Source organism: Oncorhynchus gorbuscha, unplaced genomic scaffold (assembly GCF_021184085.1).
Source record: "Oncorhynchus gorbuscha isolate QuinsamMale2020 ecotype Even-year unplaced genomic scaffold, OgorEven_v1.0 Un_scaffold_2625, whole genome shotgun sequence".
Lineage (NCBI taxonomy): Eukaryota > Metazoa > Chordata > Actinopteri > Salmoniformes > Salmonidae > Oncorhynchus > Oncorhynchus gorbuscha.
This window is the reverse complement of record NW_025745123.1, coordinates 19,752-40,454: the sequence shown is the minus strand read 5'-3', so window position 1 is coordinate 40,454 and position 20,703 is coordinate 19,752. Positions and strand designations below refer to the sequence as shown.

General features: G+C 48.5%; 1 protein-coding gene and 1 long non-coding RNA gene across 2 annotated transcripts in view; one reads left to right on the top strand and one right to left on the bottom strand.

Annotated features, from left to right (window-relative positions):
* The window catches only part of LOC124017513 (integrin alpha-8-like), a gene marked incomplete at its 5' end in the record, with an annotated part of 70,702 nt that overhangs the window by 30,248 nt on the left and 19,751 nt on the right, over positions 1-20,703 (top strand). The window contains 2 exons of the mRNA XM_046332725.1: positions 881-986; positions 1,517-1,675. Coding sequence (XP_046188681.1) covers positions 881-986; positions 1,517-1,675 — 265 coding nt within the window. The remainder of the gene's footprint in view (positions 1-880; positions 987-1,516; positions 1,676-20,703) is intronic.
* Positions 10,657-20,257, bottom strand: LOC124017512. Its single transcript, XR_006835500.1, has 5 exons — positions 20,244-20,257; positions 19,458-19,520; positions 17,260-17,343; positions 10,873-10,935; positions 10,657-10,706 (listed from the first exon to the last, which is right to left on the bottom strand). It is a non-coding gene; the product is annotated as an uncharacterized LOC124017512 (long non-coding RNA).

The window sequence follows — 20,703 nt, the reverse complement described above, 5'->3', positions numbered from 1 at the left end:
GTATGTTAGTCTGTGTATGGTAATCATCTATGTGTATGTTAGTCTGTGTATGTTAATCATCTATGTGTATGTTAGTCTGTGTATGTTAATCATCTATGTGTATGTTAGTCTGTGTATGCTAATCATGCACACTTGGGCCAGTGCTAGTGCTACTTGGTCACACACACACACACACACACACACACACACACACACACACACACACACACACACACACACACACACACACACACACACACACACACACACACACACACACACACACACACACACACACACACATGCCTGTACACACACACACACCTGCACACACATACACACACACACACGTTTGATATACTATCCTTGTGGGGAACAAAACATTGATTCCCATTCAAACTCCTATTTTCCCTAACCATTAACCTAACCCCAACCTTAACGCAAAGCTTAACCCCTAACCCTAAAACTAAACCTTACCCTAACTCCTAAGCCTAACCCCTAATGCTAATTGTAACCTTAAATCCCAAGCCTAAAATAGCCTTTTACCTTGTCAGTCCCCACTTGTCCGAATGTTCCTTGTTTTACTATCCCCCCCCCACACACACACACACTTCAAAGCCTGGACCCCAGAGTGACTTGGCTGGGTCTATGGATGTTGTACACACAAACAGACAGTGATCTGTGGGGGGGGGATGTGAGTATTGGGGTCTGGAGGGCGGGAGGTTAAGGTCCAACCGGCATTGGCGAGTGGCTTGGTATTCACCCCCCAAGTTGTCCTGGATGTTGTAAATCATTTGTTCTCCATATCATTTGTTCTCATACTCTCTCTCTTCTCTTTCTTTCTCTATCGCTCCTCTTTTTCTTTCTTTCTCTCTCCCATCTCTCTCTCTCTCCTTTCCAGGGTGTGTCATCCCTCTCAGGTGGTTCTTCCGTTTCCGCATTGGGAGCCCAAAGAGAATCCGGTCAAAGAGGATGACGTAGGACCCCAGGTCACACACATCTACGAGGTACATACACACACAGTAAAAGCAGTAGCCCTGTAAGTACTGGCTGCTGTCTGATCAAAGGCCTCCTGAACAGTGGTAATTACTGTCATAAAGGAAGAGATGGGGGGGGGGTAAGAGGGGGGATCAGACATACGTTTGTGTGTGTTGAAGAGGCAGTGAAGGGGTACATCTGCTGGATGTCTGCAGGGTCTGGGGCTGCAGTGCTCCTGTCCTGCAGTCTGTCCAGCTGGTTATAGTTAGGTCGGCCAGAGTTTCTCTCTCCCCGAGAATTCCTTCCTGGAGCACTGGGACCATGTCCTGTTTGGGTGACTCACCATCATCACCTTCAGAATTAATGAGTTTGTGGAAAGGGGCTAAGCTGAGTGGATTGGTGCTCTCATACTCTCTCGCTCTCACTCTCTCTTTCTTTCTTCTTCCCTCTCTACTCCTCTCCCCCCTCTCTCTCCATCTCCTCTCTCTACTCCTCTCTTCCTCTCGCTCTTCTTCTCATCTCTCTGTCTCTCCTCTCTTTTTCCCTCTTACTCTCTCAGCTCCATAACTCAGGTCCCAGTAGTATCCGGGAGGCGGAGCTCCAGGTGGGCTGGCCCTCTCGTTTCCGTGACGAACACCTGCTCTACGCTCTGGAGGTTCTAACAGACGGACCAATCAGCTGCCGGAGCAACACCAGCCTCAACCCCCTGGGCCTACAGGTAACGCAACCACACCTCCTGCTGAGACTGGACACGACCCTGTACTCATGCACTGATGTTCTATATTTATTAACCTCTATTGGTCTTCAACGTTTTAGAAACAATGGCATAAATGCTTTTGTGAAGTTACAGCCCAGGTAGATCAAAGTGTGCTGACCCAATCTAGCATTGATGTAGCTTGGTTCTTGTCATAATAAAATAGGGTAACGTCTGGTAACGTCATAAACCGTCTGGTTTATGTTTGTGATGATGACTGAGGAATGTGCTTTAATGATGACGAGACAAAGTCACTCATTCCATGTTTATTGAAGACTGTCGGAGGACGGAGAGGAACTAGTGGAGTCGGCCCATAGCAGGGTTGGTGGTGAAGAGCAGGATCCCAGTAAAGACAATGTGGTTGTAGTTGTCATCATACAGCCCCCAGCCCTTATGAAGCCTTAAGTACACCAGGTCATCTTTCTCTAGCTCCAGAGCCACGGCGCCTGTCATGTACTCTTAACCACCATGGAAGTTGTCCTGGATGTTGTATATCATTTGCTCTCCATTTTTGACCAAGTAAACACCCATTTTCTGTCCAGGCGCTCGGCCCATGGAGGTGAATGTGAAGTAGTAGACTCCTCTCACTGGTGCTGAAAACATACCTGTATCAGAGGGGAAGCAGGGAGAGATCAGCACTATCCGTCTCTCTTAGGCACTGTAGCAGCCTGTTAGTGTTTTGGGTCTGTGCCAGTAGCTGGCCCCGGTGGGCACCACAGGCGCCCGGTGGCACCATAATTGGGGAGGACGGGCTCATAGGATCGACTGGAACGGACTGAAGTGAATGGTATCGAACACATCAAACACATACCATTCCATTCACGCCATTCCAGACAATGTTATGAGCCGTCCTCCCCTCAGCAGCCTCCTGTGGTGGACACGTGAGCATGGAGATTGTGTGTTTATGTTTATACCTTTCTCTGAGTTGTAGATATATTGCTGTGTGGGTGAACCTGTAGTATTGTTACGGTGTAAGTTTCATCTGTAGTATTGCCGGTGTAAGCTGTACCAAAGTTTGTGTTGTAACCGTTGCCGATGTTGGTGATCTCAGTTTGAAAGGGTCCCACATATCCTGAGTCCGTCAAACCAACAGAAAAGGCCACTTGTCTTCTGTCTGCAAATACATGAGAATGAATTCGATCAAGTCCACCGTAATGTCTAAAATGTATTCATTTCATACCATACTATGGGTTTGATTGAATTGATCTGTTCTTACCTAGCCTCAGTTCCTCCACCTGGCTCTCAGCGACACTCAATCTTGCCTCCAGGGCTGAAATAGCAAGAGAATAATATCTTAATAAACTCATACTCTGAGGTAGCTTTGTTGTCATTGCTGTGCTTAGATACAGCCTGATTAGATCAATTAGATCAGTCAGCGGTCCAGGAGAGTGATTGTAGCCAAGCTCTTATTAGTGCAGCATAGTTACATGCATTCTCTTTCTCCAGCTCCGCTACTTGCCTCTCACTGGTTGTCACTCTGCTTCCCAAGGCTAAAAGTTCTGCTGCTTGGGCTGGAATCATGCACAATATCCAGAGGTGTTCATCATCTTCTTAAACAATGTACTACTCATTACCTGCATTCTCTTTCCTCAACTCTGCCACCTGGCTCTCACTGGTTGTCACTCTGTTCTTCAACTCTGCCACCTAGCTCTCACTGGTTGTCACTCTGTTCTTCAACTCTGCCACCTGGCTCTCACTGGTTGTCACTCTGTTCTTCAACTCTGCCACCTGGCTCTCACTGGTTGTCACTCTGTTCTTCAACTCTGCCACCTAGCTCTCACTGGTTGTCACTCTGTTCTTCAACTCTGCCACCTGGCTCTCACTGGTTGTCACTCTGTTCTTCAACTCTGCCACCTGGCTCTCACTGGTTGTCACTCTGTTCTTCAACTCTGCCACCTGGCTCTCACTGGTTGTCACTCTGTTCTTCAACTCTGCCACCTGGCTCTCACTGGTTGTCACTCTGTTCTTCAACTCTGCCACCTGGCTCTCACTGGTTGTCACTCTGTTCTTCAACTCTGCCACCTGACTCTCACTGGTTGTCACTCTGTTCCTCAACTCTGCCACCTGGCTCTCACTGGTTGTCACTCTGTTCCTCAACTCTGCCACCTGGCTCTCACTGGTTGTCACTCTGTTCTTCAACTCTGCCACCTGGCTCTCACTGGTTGTCACTCTGTTCTTCAGTTCAGCTACCTGACTCTCACTGGTTGTCACTCTGTTCTTCAACTCTGCCACCTGGCTCTCACTGGTTGTCACTCTGTTCTTCAACTCTGCCACCTGGCTCTCACTGGTTGTCACTCTGTTCTTCAACTCTGCCACCTGACTCTCACTGGTTGTCACTCTGTTCTTCAACTCTGCCACCTGGCTCTCACTGGTTGTCACTCTGTTCTTCAACTCTGCCACCTGGCTCTCACTGGTTGTCACTCTGTTCTTCAACTCTGCCACCTGGCTCTCACTGGTTGTCACTCTGTTCTTCAACTCTGCCACCTGGCTCTCACTGGTTGTCACTCTGTTCTTCAACTCTGCCACCTGGCTCTCACTGGTTGTCACTCTGTTCCTCAACTCTGCCACCTGGCTCTCACTGGTTGTCACTCTGTTCCTCAACTCTGCCACCTGGCTCTCACTGGTTGTCACTCTGTTCTTCAACTCTGCCACCTGGCTCTCACTGGTTGTCACTCTGTTCCTCAACTCTGCCACCTGGCTCTCACTGGTTGTCACTCTGTTCCTCAACTCTGCCACCTGGCTCTCACTGGTTGTCACTCTGTTCTTCAACTCTGCCACCTGACTCTCACTGGTTGTCACTCTGTTCTTCAACTCTGCCACCTGGCTCTCACTGGTTGTCACTCTGTTCTTCAACTCTGCCACCTGGCTCTCACTGGTTGTCACTCTGTTCTTCAGTTCAGCTACCTGACTCTCACTGGTTGTCACTCTGTTCTTCAACTCTGCCACCTGGCTCTCACTGGTTGTCACTCTGTTCTTCAACTCTGCCACCTGGCTCTCACTGGTTGTCACTCTGTTCTTCAACTCTGCCACCTGACTCTCACTGGTTGTCACTCTGTTCTTCAACTCTGCCACCTGGCTCTCACTGGTTGTCACTCTGTTCTTCAACTCTGCCACCTGGCTCTCACTGGTTGTCACTCTGTTCTTCAACTCTGCCACCTGGCTCTCACTGGTTGTCACTCTGTTCTTCAACTCTGCCACCTGGCTCTCACTGGTTGTCACTCTGTTCTTCAACTCTGCCACCTGGCTCTCACTGGTTGTCACTCTGTTCCTCAACTCTGCCACCTGGCTCTCACTGGTTGTCACTCTGTTCCTCAACTCTGCCACCTGGCTCTCACTGGTTGTCACTCTGTTCTTCAACTCTGCCACCTGGCTCACTGGTTGTCACTCTGTTCTCAACTCTGCCACCTGGCTCTCACTGGTTGTCACTCTGTTCCTCAACTCTGCCACCTGGCTCTCACTGGTTGTCACTCTGTTCCTCAACTCTGCCACCTGGCTCTCACTGGTTGTCACTCTGTTCCTCAACTCTGCCACCTGGCTCTCACTGGTTGTCACTCTGTTCTTCAACTCTGCCACCTGGCTCTCACTGGTTGTCACTCTGTTCCTCAACTCTGCCACCTGGCTCTCACTGGTTGTCACTCTGTTCTTCAACTCTGCCACCTGGCTCTCACTGGTTGTCACTCTGTTCTTCAGTTCAGCTACCTGACTCTCACTGGTTGTCACTCTGTTCTTCAACTCTGCCACCTGGCTCTCACTGGTTGTCACTCTGTTCTTCAACTCTGCCACCTGGCTCTCACTGGTTGTCACTCTGTTCCTCAACTCTGCCACCTGGCTCTCACTGGTTGTCACTCTGTTCTTCAACTCTGCCACCCAGCTCTCACTGGTTGTCACTCTGTTCTTCAACTCTGCCACCTGGCTCTCACTGGTTGTCACTCTGTTCTTCAACTCTGCCACCTGGCTCTCACTGGTTGTCACTCTGTTCTTCAACTCTGCCACCTGGCTCTCACTGGTTGTCACTCTGTTCTTCAACTCTGCCACCTGGCTCTCACTGGTTGTCACTCTGTTCTTCAACTCTGCCACCTGGCTCTCACTGGTTGTCACTCTGTTCTTCAACTCTGCCACCTGACTCTCACTGGTTGTCACTCTGTTCCTCAACTCTGCCACCTGGCTCTCACTGGTTGTCACTCTGTTCCTCAACTCTGCCACCTGGCTCTCACTGGTTGTCACTCTGTTCTTCAACTCTGCCACCTGGCTCTCACTGGTTGTCACTCTGTTCTTCAGTTCAGCTACCTGACTCTCACTGGTTGTCACTCTGTTCTTCAACTCTGCCACCTGGCTCTCACTGGTTGTCACTCTGTTCTTCAACTCTGCCACCTGGCTCTCACTGGTTGTCACTCTGTTCTTCAACTCTGCCACCTGACTCTCACTGGTTGTCACTCTGTTCTTCAACTCTGCCACCTGGCTCTCACTGGTTGTCACTCTGTTCTTCAACTCTGCCACCTGGCTCTCACTGGTTGTCACTCTGTTCTTCAACTCTGCCACCTGGCTCTCACTGGTTGTCACTCTGTTCTTCAACTCTGCCACCTGGCTCTCACTGGTTGTCACTCTGTTCTTCAACTCTGCCACCTGGCTCTCACTGGTTGTCACTCTGTTCTTCAACTCTGCCACCTGGCTCTCACTGGTTGTCACTCTGTTCCTCAACTCTGCCACCTGGCTCTCACTGGTTGTCACTCTGTTCCTCAACTCTGCCACCTGGCTCTCACTGGTTGTCACTCTGTTCTTCAACTCTGCCACCTGGCTCTCACTGGTTGTCACTCTGTTCCTCAACTCTGCCACCTGGCTCTCACTGGTTGTCACTCTGTTCTTCAACTCTGCCACCTGACTCTCACTGGTTGTCACTCTGTTCTTCAACTCTGCCACCTGACTCTCACTGGTTGTCACTCTGTTCTTCAACTCTGCCACCTGGCTCTCACTGGTTGTCACTCTGTTCTTCAACTCTGCCACCTGGCTCTCACTGGTTGTCACTCTGTTCTCAACTCTCAACTGGTTGTCACTGCTTCACCTGGCCACCTCACTGGTTGTCACTCTGTTCTTCAACCTGGCTCTCACTGGTTGTCACTCCTTCCTGGCTCTCACTGGTTGTCACTCTGTTCTTCAACTCTGCCACCTGGCTCTCACTGGTTGTCACTCTGTTCTTCAACTCTGCCACCTGGCTCTCACTGGTTGTCACTCTGTTCTTCAACTCTGCCACCTGGCTCTCACTGGTTGTCACTCTGTTCTTCAACTCTGCCACCTGGCTCTCACTGGTTGTCACTCTGTTCTTCAACTCTGCCACCTGGCTCTCACTGGTTGTCACTCTGTTCTTCAACTCTGCCACCTGGCTCTCACTGGTTGTCACTCTGTTCTTCAACTCTGCCACCTGGCTCTCACTGGTTGTCACTCTGTTCTTCAACTCTGCCACCTGGCTCTCACTGGTTGTCACTCTGTTCTTCAACTCTGCCACCTGGCTCTCACTGGTTGTCACTCTGTTCCTCAACTCTGCCACCTGGCTCTCACTGGTTGTCACTCTGTTCTCAACTCTGCCACCTGGCTCTCACTGGTTGTCACTCTGTTCCTCAACTCTGCCACCTGGTTCTTCTCACTGGTTGTCACTCTGTTCCTCAACTCTGCCACCTGGCTCTCACTGGTTGTCACTCTGTTCTCAACTCTGCCACCTGGCTCTCACTGGTTGTCACTCTGTTCCTCAACTCTGCCACCTGGCTCTCACTGGTTGTCACTCTGTTCTTCAACTCTGCCACCTGGCTCTCACTGGTTGTCACTCTGTTCTTCAACTCTGCCACCTGGCTCTCACTGGGTCACTCTGTCACTCACTGGTTGTCACTCTGTTCTTCAACTCTGCCACCTGGCTCTCACTGGTTGTCACTCTGTTCTTCAACTCTGCCACCTGGCTCTCACTGGTTGTCACTCTGTTCTTCAACTCTGCCACCTGGCTCTCACTGGTTGTCACTCTGTTCTTCAACTCTGCCACCTGGCTCTCACTGGTTGTCACTCTGTTCTTCAACTCTGCCACCTGGCTCTCACTGGTTGTCACTCTGTTCTTCAACTCTGCCACCTGGCTCTCACTGGTTGTCACTCTGTTCTTCAACTCTGCCACCTGGCTCTCACTGGGTTGTCACTGCCACCTGTTCTTCAACTCTGCCACCTGGCTCTCACTGGTTGTCACTCTGTTCTTCAACTCTGCCACCTGGCTCTCACTGGTTGTCACTCTGTTCTTCAACTCTGCCACCTGGCTCTCACTGGTTGTCACTCTGTTCTTCAACTCTGCCACCTGGCTCTCACTGGTTGTCACTCTGTTCTTCAACTCTGCCACCTGGCTCTCACTGGTTGTCACTCTGTTCTTCAACTCTGCCACCTGGCTCTCACTGGTTGTCACTCTGTTCTTCAACTCTGCCACCTGGCTCTCACTGGTTGTCACTCTGTTCTTCAACTCTGCCACCTGGCTCTCACTGGTTGTCACTCTGTTCTTCAACTCTGCCACCTGGCTCTCACTGGTTGTCACTCTGTTCTTCAACTCTGCCACCTGGCTCTCACTGGTTGTCACTCTGTTCTTCAACTCTGCCACCTGACTCTCACTGGTTGTCACTCTGTTCTTCAACTCTGCCACCTGGCTCTCACTGGTTGTCACTCTGTTCTTCAACTCTGCCACCTGGCTCTCACTGGTTGTCACTCTGTTCTTCAACTCTGCCACCTGGCTCTCCTGGCTCTTCAACTCTGCCACCTGGTCACTGTCACTCTGTTCTTCAACTCTGCCACCTGGCTCTCACTGGTTGTCACTCTGTTCTTCAACTCTGCCACCTGGCTCTCACTGGTTGTCACTCTGTTCTTCAACTCTGCCACCTGGCTCTCACTGGTTGTCACTCTGTTCTTCAACTCTGCCACCTGGCTCTCACTGGTTGTCACTCTGTTCTTCAACTCTGCCACCTGGCTCTCACTGGTTGTCACTCTGTTCTTCAACTCTGCCACCTGGCTCTCACTGGTTGTCACTCTGTTCTTCAACTCTGCCACCTGGCTCTCACTGGTTGTCACTCTGTTCTTCAACTCTGCCACCTGACTCTCACTGGTTGTCACTCTGTTCTTCAACTCTGCCACCTGGCTCTCACTGGTTGTCACTCTGTTCTTCAACTCTGCCACCTGGCTCTCACTGGTTGTCACTCTGTTCTTCAACTCTGCCACCTGACTCTCACTGGTTGTCACTCTGTTCTTCAACTCTGCCACCTGGCTCTCACTGGTTGTCACTCTGTTCTTCAACTCTGCCACCTGGCTCTCACTGGTTGTCACTCTGTTCTTCAACTCTGCCACCTGGCTCTCACTGGTTGTCACTCTGTTCTTCAACTCTGCCACCTGACTCTCACTGGTTGTCACTCTGTTCTTCAACTCTGCCACCTGACTCTCACTGGTTGTCACTCTGTTCTTCAACTCTGCCACCTGGCTCTCACTGGTTGTCACTCTGTTCTTCAACTCTGCCACCTGGCTCTCACTGGTTGTCACTCTGTTCTTCAACTCTGCCACCTGACTCTCACTGGTTGTCACTCTGTTCTTCAACTCTGCCACCTGACTCTCACTGGTTGTCACTCTGTTCTTCAACTCTGCCACCTGACTCTCACTGGTTGTCACTCTGTTCTTCAACTCTGCCACCTGACTCTCACTGGTTGTCACTCTGTTCTTCAACTCTGCCACCTGACTCTCACTGGTTGTCACTCTGTTCTTCAACTCTGCCACCTGACTCTCACTGGTTGTCACTCTGTTCTTCAACTCTGCCACCTGACTCTCACTGGTTGTCACTCTGTTCTTCAACTCTGCCACCTGACTCTCACTGGTTGTCACTCTGTTCTTCAACTCTGCCACCTGACTCTCACTGGTTGTCACTCTGTTCTTCAACTCTGCCACCTGACTCTCACTGGTTGTCACTCTGTTCTTCAACTCTGCCACCTGACTCTCACTGGTTGTCACTCTGTTCTTCAACTCTGCCACCTGACTCTCACTGGTTGTCACTCTGTTCTTCAACTCTGCCACCTGGCTCTCACTGGTTGTCACTCTGTTCTTCAACTCTGCCACCTGACTCTCACTGGTTGTCACTCTGTTCTTCAACTCTGCCACCTGACTCTCACTGGTTGTCACTCTGTTCTTCAACTCTGCCACCTGGACTCTCACTGGTTGTCACTCTGTTCTTCAACTCTGCCACCTGGCTCTCACTGGTTGTCACTCTGTTCTTCAACTCTGCCACCTGGCTCTCACTGGTTGTCACTCTGTTCTTCAACTCTGCCACCTGGCTCTCACTGGTTGTCACTCTGTTCTTCAACTCTGCCACCTGACTCTCACTGGTTGTCACTCTGTTCTTCAACTCTGCCACCTGGCTCTCACTGGTTGTCACTCTGTTCTTCAACTCTGCCACCTGGCTCTCACTGGTTGTCACTCTGTTCTTCAACTCTGCCACCTGGCTCTCACTGGTTGTCACTGTTCTTCAACTCTGCCACCTGGCTCTCACTGGTTGTCACTCTGTTCTTCAACTCTGCCACCTGGCTCTCACTGGTTGTCACTCTGTTCTTCAACTCTGCCACCTGGCTCTCACTGGTTGTCACTCTGTTCTTCAAGTCTGACAGTTCTGCTGCTTGGGCTGAAATTATATAAATATTTTAGAGAGGCAATAGACAATATCCAGAGCTGTGCTTTTTCCTCTTTCTTCTATTGAACAAATGATTTACTTTTTCTAAGTTCATTATTACCTGCATTCTCTTTCTTCAGTTCCTCCAGCTTGCTCTCATTGGCTGTCACTCTGGTCCTCAAGGCTAACACAAGTGAATTTCCAGAAATGTTCATGTTTCCAGTGACTTATTTGACTAAATATTTGTCATAGCTAATTGCTTATCATCATTACCTGCATTATTTTTCTCCAGTTCTGCCACGTGACTCTCACTGACTGTCACTCTGGCCTCCAGGACTAGAATATAATTTATGCAAGAACATCATTTATGATGACAATGATAAGCCATGATGCAGTTTTGTTACATCACTTTGTTTTTTCATATCTTGAAATGAGCGGAATCTTATTATGTTCAGGTGAAGAATACATGTCGTCCTTCTTATAAGTGAAACATTTGAGTCACCTGCATTCGCTTTCTTCAGTTCTGCCACCTGCCTTTCGCTGGCTGTCAATCTGATGTCCAGAGCTGAAATATTATAAAAATAATTAACAGTAAAAATGGTTATTAGACACACACTTTTGCACAATATATCTTACCTGCATTTACTTTCTTCAGTTCAGCTACCTGACTCTCACTGTCATGTTTGTCATTTATTATCATGTCTTGTCCCTGTGCTCCCCATTCTATTCGTTTCCCTCTGCTGGTCTTATTAGGTTCTTTCCCTCTTTCTATCCCTCTCTCTCCCCCTCCCTCTCTCACTCTCTCGCTCTCTCTTCTCTCTATCGTTCCGTTCCTGCTCCCAGCTGTTCCTATTCCCCTAATCATCATTTAGTCTTCCCACACCTGTTCCCGATCCTTTCCCCTGATTGGAGTCCCTATTTATTCCTTTGTGTTCCGTTCCTGTCCTGTCGGTTCCTTGTTTAGAATTCACCGTGCTGTGATTGTGTATCGCCCTGTCCTGTCGTGTTTTTTGCCTTCATCAGATGCTGCGTGTGAGCAGGTGTCTCTGTCAACTACGGCCTGCGCCTACCCGAAGCGACCTGCAGTCTGTGGCCGCTTCTCCTGTTATTCCCCTCTACAGACTAGAGGATTTCTGTTATTCCCTGTTTGGACTTGAATAAACTCTGTTTCTGTTAAGTCGCTTTTGGGTCCTCTTTCACCTGCATGACAGAAGGAACCGACCAAGGAATGGACCCAGCGACTTCAGACGCTCGTTACACTGCCGTCAAGATCCAAGGAGCCATGCTCGGCAGACACGAGCAGGAATTGTCTGCTGCTCGCCATGCCGTGGAGAACCTGGCCGCTCAGGTTTCCGACCTCTCTGGACAGTTCCAGAGTCTACGTCTCGTGCCACCTGTTACTTCCTGGCCTGCCGAGCCTCCAGAACCTAGGGTTAATAACCCACCTTGCTACTCCGGGCAGCCCACTGAGTGCCGCTCCTTTCTCACGCAGTGTGAGATTGTGTTCTCTCTCCAACCCAACACATACTCTAGAGAGAGAGCTCGGGTTGCTTACGTCATTTCACTCCTTACTGGCCGGGCTCGAGAATGGGGCACAGCTATCTGGGAGGCAAGGGCTGATTGCTCTAACAAGTTCCAGAACTTTAAAGAGGAGATGATTCGGGTTTTTGACCGTTCAGTTTTTGGTAGGGAGGCTTCTAGGGCCCTGGCTTCCTTATGCCAAGGTGAACGGTCCATAACGGATTATTCTATTGAGTTTCGCACTCTTGCTGCCTCTAGTGAGTGGAACGAGCCGGCGCTGCTCGCTCGTTTTCTGGAGGGACTCCACGCAGTGGTTAAGGATGAGATTCTCTCCCGGGAGGTTCCTTCAGATGTGGACTCTTTGATTGCTCTCGCCATCCGCATAGAACGACGGGTAGATCTTCGTCACCGGGCTCGTGGAAGAGAGCTCGCATCAACGGTGTTTCCCTGCTCCGCATCGCAACCATCTCCTCCTCTGGCTTTGAGACTGAGCCCATGCAGCTGGGAGGGATTCGCATCTCGACTAAGGAGAGGGAACGGAGGATCACCAACCGCCTGTGCCTCTATTGCGGAGTTGCTGGACATTTTGTTAATTCATGTCCAGTAAGAGGCCAGAGCCCATCAGTAAGCGGAGGGCTACTGGTGAGCGCTACTACTCAGGTCTCTTCATCTAGATCTTGTACTACTATGTCGGTCCATCTACGCTGGACCGGTTCGGGTGCTACATGCAGTGCCTTGATTGACTCTGGGGCTGAGGGTTGTTTCATGGACGAAGCATGGGTTCGGAAACATAACATTCCTTTCAGACCGTTAGACAAGCCTACGCCCATGTTTGCCTTAGATGGTAGTCATCTTCCCAGTATCAAATTTGAGACACTACCTTTAACTCTCACAGTATCTGGTAACCACAGTGAGACTATTTCTTTTTTGATTTTCCGTTCACCGTTTACACCTGTTGTTTTGGGTCATCCCTGGCTAGTATGTCATAATCCTTCTATTAATTGGTCTAGTAATTCTATCCTATCCTGGAACGTTTCTTGTCATGTGAAGTGTTTAATGTCTGCCATCCCTCCCGTTTCTTCTGTCCCTACTTCTCAGGAGGAACCTGGCGATTTGACAGGAGTGCCGGAGGAATATCATGATCTGCGCACGGTCTTCAGTCGGTCCCGAGCCAACTCCCTTCCTCCTCACCGGTCGTATGATTGTAGTATTGATCTCCTTCCGGGGACCACTCCTCCTCGAGGTAGACTATACTCTCTGTCGGCTCCCGAACGTAAGGCTCTCGAGGATTATTTGTCTGTGTCTCTTGACGCCGGTACCATAGTGCCTTCTTCTTCTCCGGCCGGGGCGGGGTTCTTTTTGTTAAGAAGAAGGACGGTACTCTGCGCCCTGCGTGGATTATCGAGGGCTGAATGACATAACGGTTAAGAATCGTTATCCGCTTCCCCTTATGTCATCAGCCTTCGAGATTCTGCAGGGAGCCAGGTGCTTTACTAAGTTGGACCTTCGTAACGCTTACCATCTCGTGCGCATCAGAGAGGGGGACGAGTGGAAAACGGCGTTTAACACTCCGTTAGGGCATTTTGAGTACCGGGTTCTGCCGTTCGGTCTCGCCAATGCGCCAGCTGTTTTTCAGGCATTAGTTAATGATGTTCTGAGAGACATGCTGAACATCTTTGTTTTTGTCTATCTTGACGATATCCTGATTTTTTCTCCGTCACTCGAGATTCATGTTCAGCACGTTCGACGTGTTCTACAGCGCCTTTTAGAGAATTGTCTCTACGTAAAGGCTGAGAAGTGCTCTTTTCATGTCTCCTCCGTTACTTTCTCGGTTCCGTTATTTCCGCTGAAGGCATTCAGATGGATTCCGCTAAGGTCCAAGCTGTCAGTGATTGGCCCGTTCCAAGGTCACGTGTCGAGTTGCAGCGCTTTTTAGGTTTCGCTAATTTCTATCGGCGTTTCATTCGTAATCTCGGTCAAGTTGCTGCCCCTCTCACAGCTCTTACTTCTGTCAAGACGTGTTTTAAGTGGTCCGGTTCCGCCCAGGGAGCTTTTGATCTTCTAAAAGAACGTTTTACGTCCGCTCCTATCCTCGTTACTTCTGACGTCACTAGACAATTCATTGTCGAGGTTGACGCTTCAGAGGTAGGCGTGGGAGCCATTCTATCCCAGCGCTTCCAGTCTGACGATAAGGTTCATCCTTGCGCTTATTTTTCTCATCGCCTGTCGCCATCTGAGCGCAACTATGATGTGGGTAACCGTGAACTGCTCGCCATCCGCTTAGCCCTAGGCGAATGGCGACAGTGGTTGGAGGGGGCGACCGTTCCTTTGTCGTTTGGACAGACCATAAGAACCTTGAGTACATCCGTTCTGCCAAACGACTTAATGCCCGTCAAGCTCGTTGGGCGTTGTTTTTCGCTCGTTTCGAGTTTGTGATTTCTTACCGTCCGGGTAGCAAGAACACCAAGCCTGATGCCTTATCCCGTCTGTTTAGTTCTTCTGTGGCTTCTACTGATCCCGAGGGGATTCTTCCTTATGGGCGTGTTGTCGGGTTAACAGTCTGGGGAATTGAAAGACAGGTTATGCAAGCACTCACGCACACTGCGTCGCCGCGCGCTTGTCCTAGTAACCTCCTTTTCGTTCCTGTTTCCACTCGTCTGGCTGTTCTTCAGTGGGCTCACTCTGCCAAGTTAGCTGGTCATCCCGGTGTTCGAGCCACTCTTGCGTCTATTCGCCAGCGCTTTTGGTGGCCGACTCAGGAGCGTGACACGCGCCGTTTCGTGGCTGCTTGTTCGGACTGCGCGCAGACTAAGTCGGGTAACTCTCCTCCTGCCGGTCGTCTCAGACCGCTCCCCATTCCTTCTCGACCATGGTCTCACATCGCCTTAGACTTCATTACCGGTCTGCCTTTGTCTGCGGGGAAGACTGTGAGAGCCGCCAATAAACGCAGGATTAAGAGTCCAAGGTATTGTTGCGGCCAGAGAGTGGCTTTCCACTCGCAACCTTCCTCTTACGACAGCTTCTCGTAAGTTGACTCCGCGGTTCATTGGTCCGTTCCGTGTCTCCCAGGTCGTCAATCCTGTCGCTGTGCGACTGCTTCTTCCGCGACATCTTCGTCGCGTCCATCCTGTCTTCCATGTCTCCTGTGTTAAGCCCTTTCTTCGCACCCCCGTTCGTCTTCCCTCCCCCTCCCGTCCTTGTCGAGAGCGCACCTATTTACAAGGTACATAAGATCATGGACATGCGTTCTCGGGGACGGGGTCACCAATACTTAGTGGATTGGGAGGGTTACGGTCCTGAGGAGAGGAGTTGGGTTCCGTCTCGGGACGTGCTGGACCGTTCACTCATCGATGATTTCCTCCGTTGCCGCCAGGATTCCTCTCGAGTGCGCCAGGAGGCGCTCGGTGAGTGGGGGGTACTGTCATGTTTGTCATTTATTATCATGTCTTGTCCCTGTGCTCCCCATTCTATTCGTTTCCCTCTGCTGGTCTTATTAGGTTCTTTCCCTCTTTCTATCCCTCTCTCCCCTCCCTCTCTCACTCTCTCGCTCTCTCTTCTCTCTATCGTTCCGTTCCTGCTCCCAGCTGTTCCTATTCCCTAATCATCATTTAGTCTTCCCACACCTGTTCCCGATCCTTTCCCTGATTGGAGTCCCTATTTATTCCTTTGTGTTCCGTTCCTGTCCTGTCGGTTCCTTGTTTAGAATTCACCGTGCTGTGATTGTGTATCGCCCTGTCCTGTCGTGTTTTTTGCCTTCATCAGATGCTGCGTGTGAGCAGGTGTCTCTGTCAACTACGGCCTGCGCCTACCCGAAGCGACCTGCAGTCTGTGGCCGCTTCTCCTGTTATTCCCCTCTACAGACTAGAGGATTTCTGTTATTCCCTGTTTGGACTTGAATAAACTCTGTTTCTGTTAAGTCGCTTTTGGGTCCTCTTTCACCTGCATGACACTCACTGGTTGTCAATCTGTTCTTCAGTTCAGCTACCTGACTCTCACTGGTTGTCAATCTGTTCTTCAGTTCAGCTACCTGACTCTCACTGGTTGTCAATCTGTTCTTCAGTTCAGCTACCTGACTCTCACTGGTTGTCAATCTGTTCTTCAGTTCAGCTACCTGACTCTCACTGGTTGTCAATCTGTTCTTCAGTTCAGCTACCTGACTCTCACTGGTTGTCAATCTGTTCTTCAGTTCAGCTACCTGACTCTCACTGGTTGTCAATCTGTTCTTCAGTTCAGCTACCTGACTCTCACTGGTTGTCAATCTGTTCTTCAGTTCAGCTACCTGACTCTCACTGGTTGTCAATCTGTTCTTCAGTTCAGCTACCTGACTCTCACTGGTTGTCAATCTGTTCTTCAGTTCAGCTACCTGACTCTCACTGGTTGTCAATCTGTTCTTCAGTTCAGCTACCTGACTCTCACTGGTTGTCAATCTGTTCTTCAGTTCAGCTACCTGACTCTCACTGGTTGTCAATCTGTTCTTCAGTTCAGCTACCTGACTCTCACTGGTTGTCAATCTGTTCTTCAGTTCAGCTACCTGACTCTCACTGGTTGTCAATCTGTTCTTCAGTTCAGCTACCTGACTCTCACTGGTTGTCAATCTGTTCTTCAGTTCAGCTACCTGACTCTCACTGGTTGTCAATCTGTTCTTCAGTTCAGCTACCTGACTCTCACTGGTTGTCAATCTGTTCTTCAGTTCAGCTACCTGACTCTCACTGGTTGTCAATCTGTTCTTCAGTTCAGCTACCTGACTCTCACTGGTTGTCAATCTGTTCTTCAGTTCAGCTACCTGACTCTCACTGGTTGTCAATCTGTTCTTCAGTTCAGCTACCTGACTCTCACTGGTTGTCAATCTGTTCTTCAGTTCAGCTACCTGACTCTCACTGGTTGTCAATCTGTTCTTCAGTTCAGCTACCTGACTCTCACTGGTTGTCAATCTGTTCTTCAGTTCAGCTACCTGACTCTCACTGGTTGTCAATCTGTTCTTCAGTTCAGCTACCTGACTCTCACTGGTTGTCAATCTGTTCTTCAGTTCAGCTACCTGACTCTCACTGGTTGTCAATCTGTTCTTCAGTTCAGCTACCTGACTCTCACTGGTTGTCAATCTGTTCTTCAGTTCAGCTACCTGACTCTCACTGGTTGTCAATCTGTTCTTCAGTTCAGCTACCTGACTCTCACTGGTTGTCAATCTGTTCTTCAGTTCAGCTACCTGACTCTCACTGGTTGTCAATCTGTTCTTCAAGTCTGACAGTTCTACTGCTTGGGCTGAAATGATATAAACATTGTAGAGAGGCAATAAACAATATCCAGAGCTGTGCTTTTTTCTATTGAGTAAATTATTAACTCAATAGTTTTTCAAAACACTTCTTGTTACCTGCATTCTCTTTCTTCAGTTCTGCCACCTGGCTCTGAAGGGTTGTCACTCTGCTTCCCAAGGATAACAGTTCAGCTACTTGGTCTTGAATCATATGAGTCAATATCCAAAGTTGTTCATCTTTCTAGGCAATTAATTATTACCTGAATTATTTTCAATTCACATGTAATCATTACCTGCATTCTCTTTCTCCAGCTCCTCCACCTGTCTCTCACTGGCTGTCACTCTGGCCTCCAGGGCTAGAAAATAGTTTGTTTTATCATAATTTATGATAAAAAAATGTTAAACCAAGATGTAGCTTTATCATATCCTGAAATAAGCTGAATCATGTTAAATTGAGACCTATGTGTGGTAGTTCTTATATGTAAAGATGCACTACATTACCAAAGGTATGTGGACACCTGCTCATTGAACATCTCATTCCAAAATCATGGGCATTAATATGGAGTTGTTCCACCCTTTGCTGCTATAACAGCCTCCACTCTTCTGGGAAGGTTTTCCACTAGACGTTAGAACATTGCTGCAGGGACTTGCTTCCATTCAGCAGCAAGAGCATTAGTGAGGTCGGGCAATGACATTGGGCGATTAGGCCTGGCTCACAGTCGGCGTTCCAATTCATCCTGAAGGTGTTCGATGGGGTTGAGGTCAGGGCTCTGTGCAGGCCAGTCAAGTTCTTCCACACCGATCTCGGAAAAACCTTTTCTGTTTGGACCTTGCTTTGGGCACAGGGGCATTGTCATGCTGAAACAGGAAAGGTCCTTCCCCAAACTGTTGTCACAAAGTTGGAAGCACAGAATCATCTAGAATGTAATTGTATGATGTAGCATTAAGGTTTCATTTCACTAGATCTAGCTCGAACCATGAAAAACTGCCCCAGACCATTATACCTCTTCCACCAAACTGTACAGTCGGCATTATTCATTGGGGCAGGTAGCAGGTAACTCCTGGCATCCACCATACCCAGATTCGTCCGTCGGACTGCCAGATGGTGAAGCGTGATTCATTTGTCCAGAGAACGTGTTACCACTGCTCCAGAGTTCAATGGTGGCGAGCTTTACACCCCTCCAGCCAACGCTTGGCACTGTGCATGGTGATCTTAGGCTTGTGTGCAGCTGTTTGGCCACGGAAACCCATTTCATGAAGCTCCCGACTAACAGTTCCTGTGCTGGCGTTGCTTCCAGAGGCAGTTTGGAACTCAGGAGTGAGTGCTGCAACCAAGGACAGATTATTTTTATGCGCTACATGCTTCAGCACTAAGCGGCCCCGTTCTGTAAGCTTGTATGGCCTACCACTTAGCAGCTGAACCGTTGTTGCTCCTAGACGTTTCCACTTCACAATAACAGAACTTACAGTTGCCCAGGGCAGCTCTAGCAGGGCACAAATTTGACAAACTGTCTTGTTGGAAAGGTGGCATCCTATGACGGTGCCACGTTGAAAGTCAGTGAGTTCATCAGTAAGGCCATTCTATTGTCAATGTTTGTCTATGGAGATTGCATGGCGGTGTGCTCGATTTTATACACCTGTCAGCAACGGTGTGGCTGAAATAGACAAATACACTAATTTGAATGGGTGTCCACATACTTTTGTATATATAGTGTATAGAGTCACCTGCATTCTTCGCCTTCAGTTCTGCCACATGCTTCTCACTGACTGACACTCTGGTCTTCAGGGCTAGAAAATAATGCTTACAAGAAAACAATCAACTGTGATGTAGCTTTGTCACGTCCTAACATTAGCTGAATCATGTTCAGGTGAGGCACACATGTAGTAGCTCTGAGCTCTGATAAGTAAAAAAAAATGCCACCTGTATTCTTTCCCATCAGTTCTGCCACCTGGTTCTCACTGGCTGTTACTCTGGCCTCCAGAGCTAGGAGATCATTTAGCAAGAAAATCATTTATTTAGAAAATTATGTAGCTTTGTTACATCACTTTGGTTTTTCATATCTTGAAATGAGCGGAATCTTATTATGTTCAGGTGAAGAATACATGTCGTCCTTCTTATAAGTGAAACATTTGAGTCACCTGCATTCGCTTTATTCAGTTCTGCCACCTGGCTCTGAAGGGTTGTCACTCTGCTTCCCAAGGATAACAGTTGTGCTGCTTGGTCTTTAATCATATGAGTCAATATCCAAAGTTGTTAATCTTTCTAGGCAATTAATTATTAACTGAATTATTTTCAATTCACATGTAATCATTACCTGCATTCTCTTTCTCCAGCTGCTCCACCTGTCTCTCACTGGCTGTCACTCTGGCCTCCAGGGCTAGAAAATAGTTTATGCAGGAACAAAATGTATGATATAAAAGGTTAAACCAAGATGTAGCTTTATAATATCCTGAAATAAACGGAATCATGTTAAAGTGAGACCTAATATGTGGTAGGGCCTATAAGTAAAGATAAATAGTCACCTGCGTTGTTTCCCTTCAATTCTGCCACATGACTCTCACTGACTGTCACTCTGGCCTCCAGGGCTAGAAAATATGGCATACAAGGAAACAATCAACTGTGATGTAGCTTTGTAACATTGCTTTGCTTGATTACATCCTAACATTATGGCCCTTGCCATTTGCTGTTAGTCGGCTTCCCAAGGATAACATTAGTGCTGCTTGGCCTGGAATCATATAAACATAGTAGACGATATGTAACATCCATATGTAATAGGCAATATTCAATATGTTGTTGTTTCTATTGAGAAAGTTAACTCAATATCTATTTTTTAAACATCTCGTTATTACCTGCAATCTCTTTCTTCAAGTCTTCCACCTGGTTCTCACTGGTTGTCACTGGTTCTCACTGGTTCTCACTGGTTCTCACTGGTTGTCACTCTGGCCTCCAGGTCTATCATTTTTTTAATGATAAAAACAATGAACCCTGATGTAGCTTTGTTACATCACATTGCTTTTCATATCCTGAAATGAGCTGAATCATGTTCAGGTGAGGAATACACAGTATGTAGTAGTTCTTACAAGTAAAACATTTTAGTCACCTGCATTCTTCCCCTTCAGATCCTTCAGCTGGCTCTCACTGGCTGTCGATCTGGCCTCCAGGGCTGAAGTAGTATGAGAGTAATTAACGCTAAATGAACAGAAAAACACACGTTTGCACCATATAGCTTATCTTACTGTACCTACATTCTCTTTGTTCAGTTCCGCCACCCGGCTCTCACTGGCTGTCGATCTGGCCTCCAGGGCTGAAGTAGTATGAGAGTAATTAACGCTAAACCAATAAAATTGGTTAACATGATTTTTGAATGACTACTGTACCCCACATATACAATTATCTGTAAGGTCCCTCAATCGAGTAGTGTATTTCAAGCACAGATTCAACCACAAAGGCCAGGGAGGTTTTTCAATGCTTCGCAAAGAAGGCCACCGATTGGTAGATGTGTACAAATTTTTAAAAAGCAGACGCTGAAAATCCCTTTGAGCATTTTAAAGTTATTAATT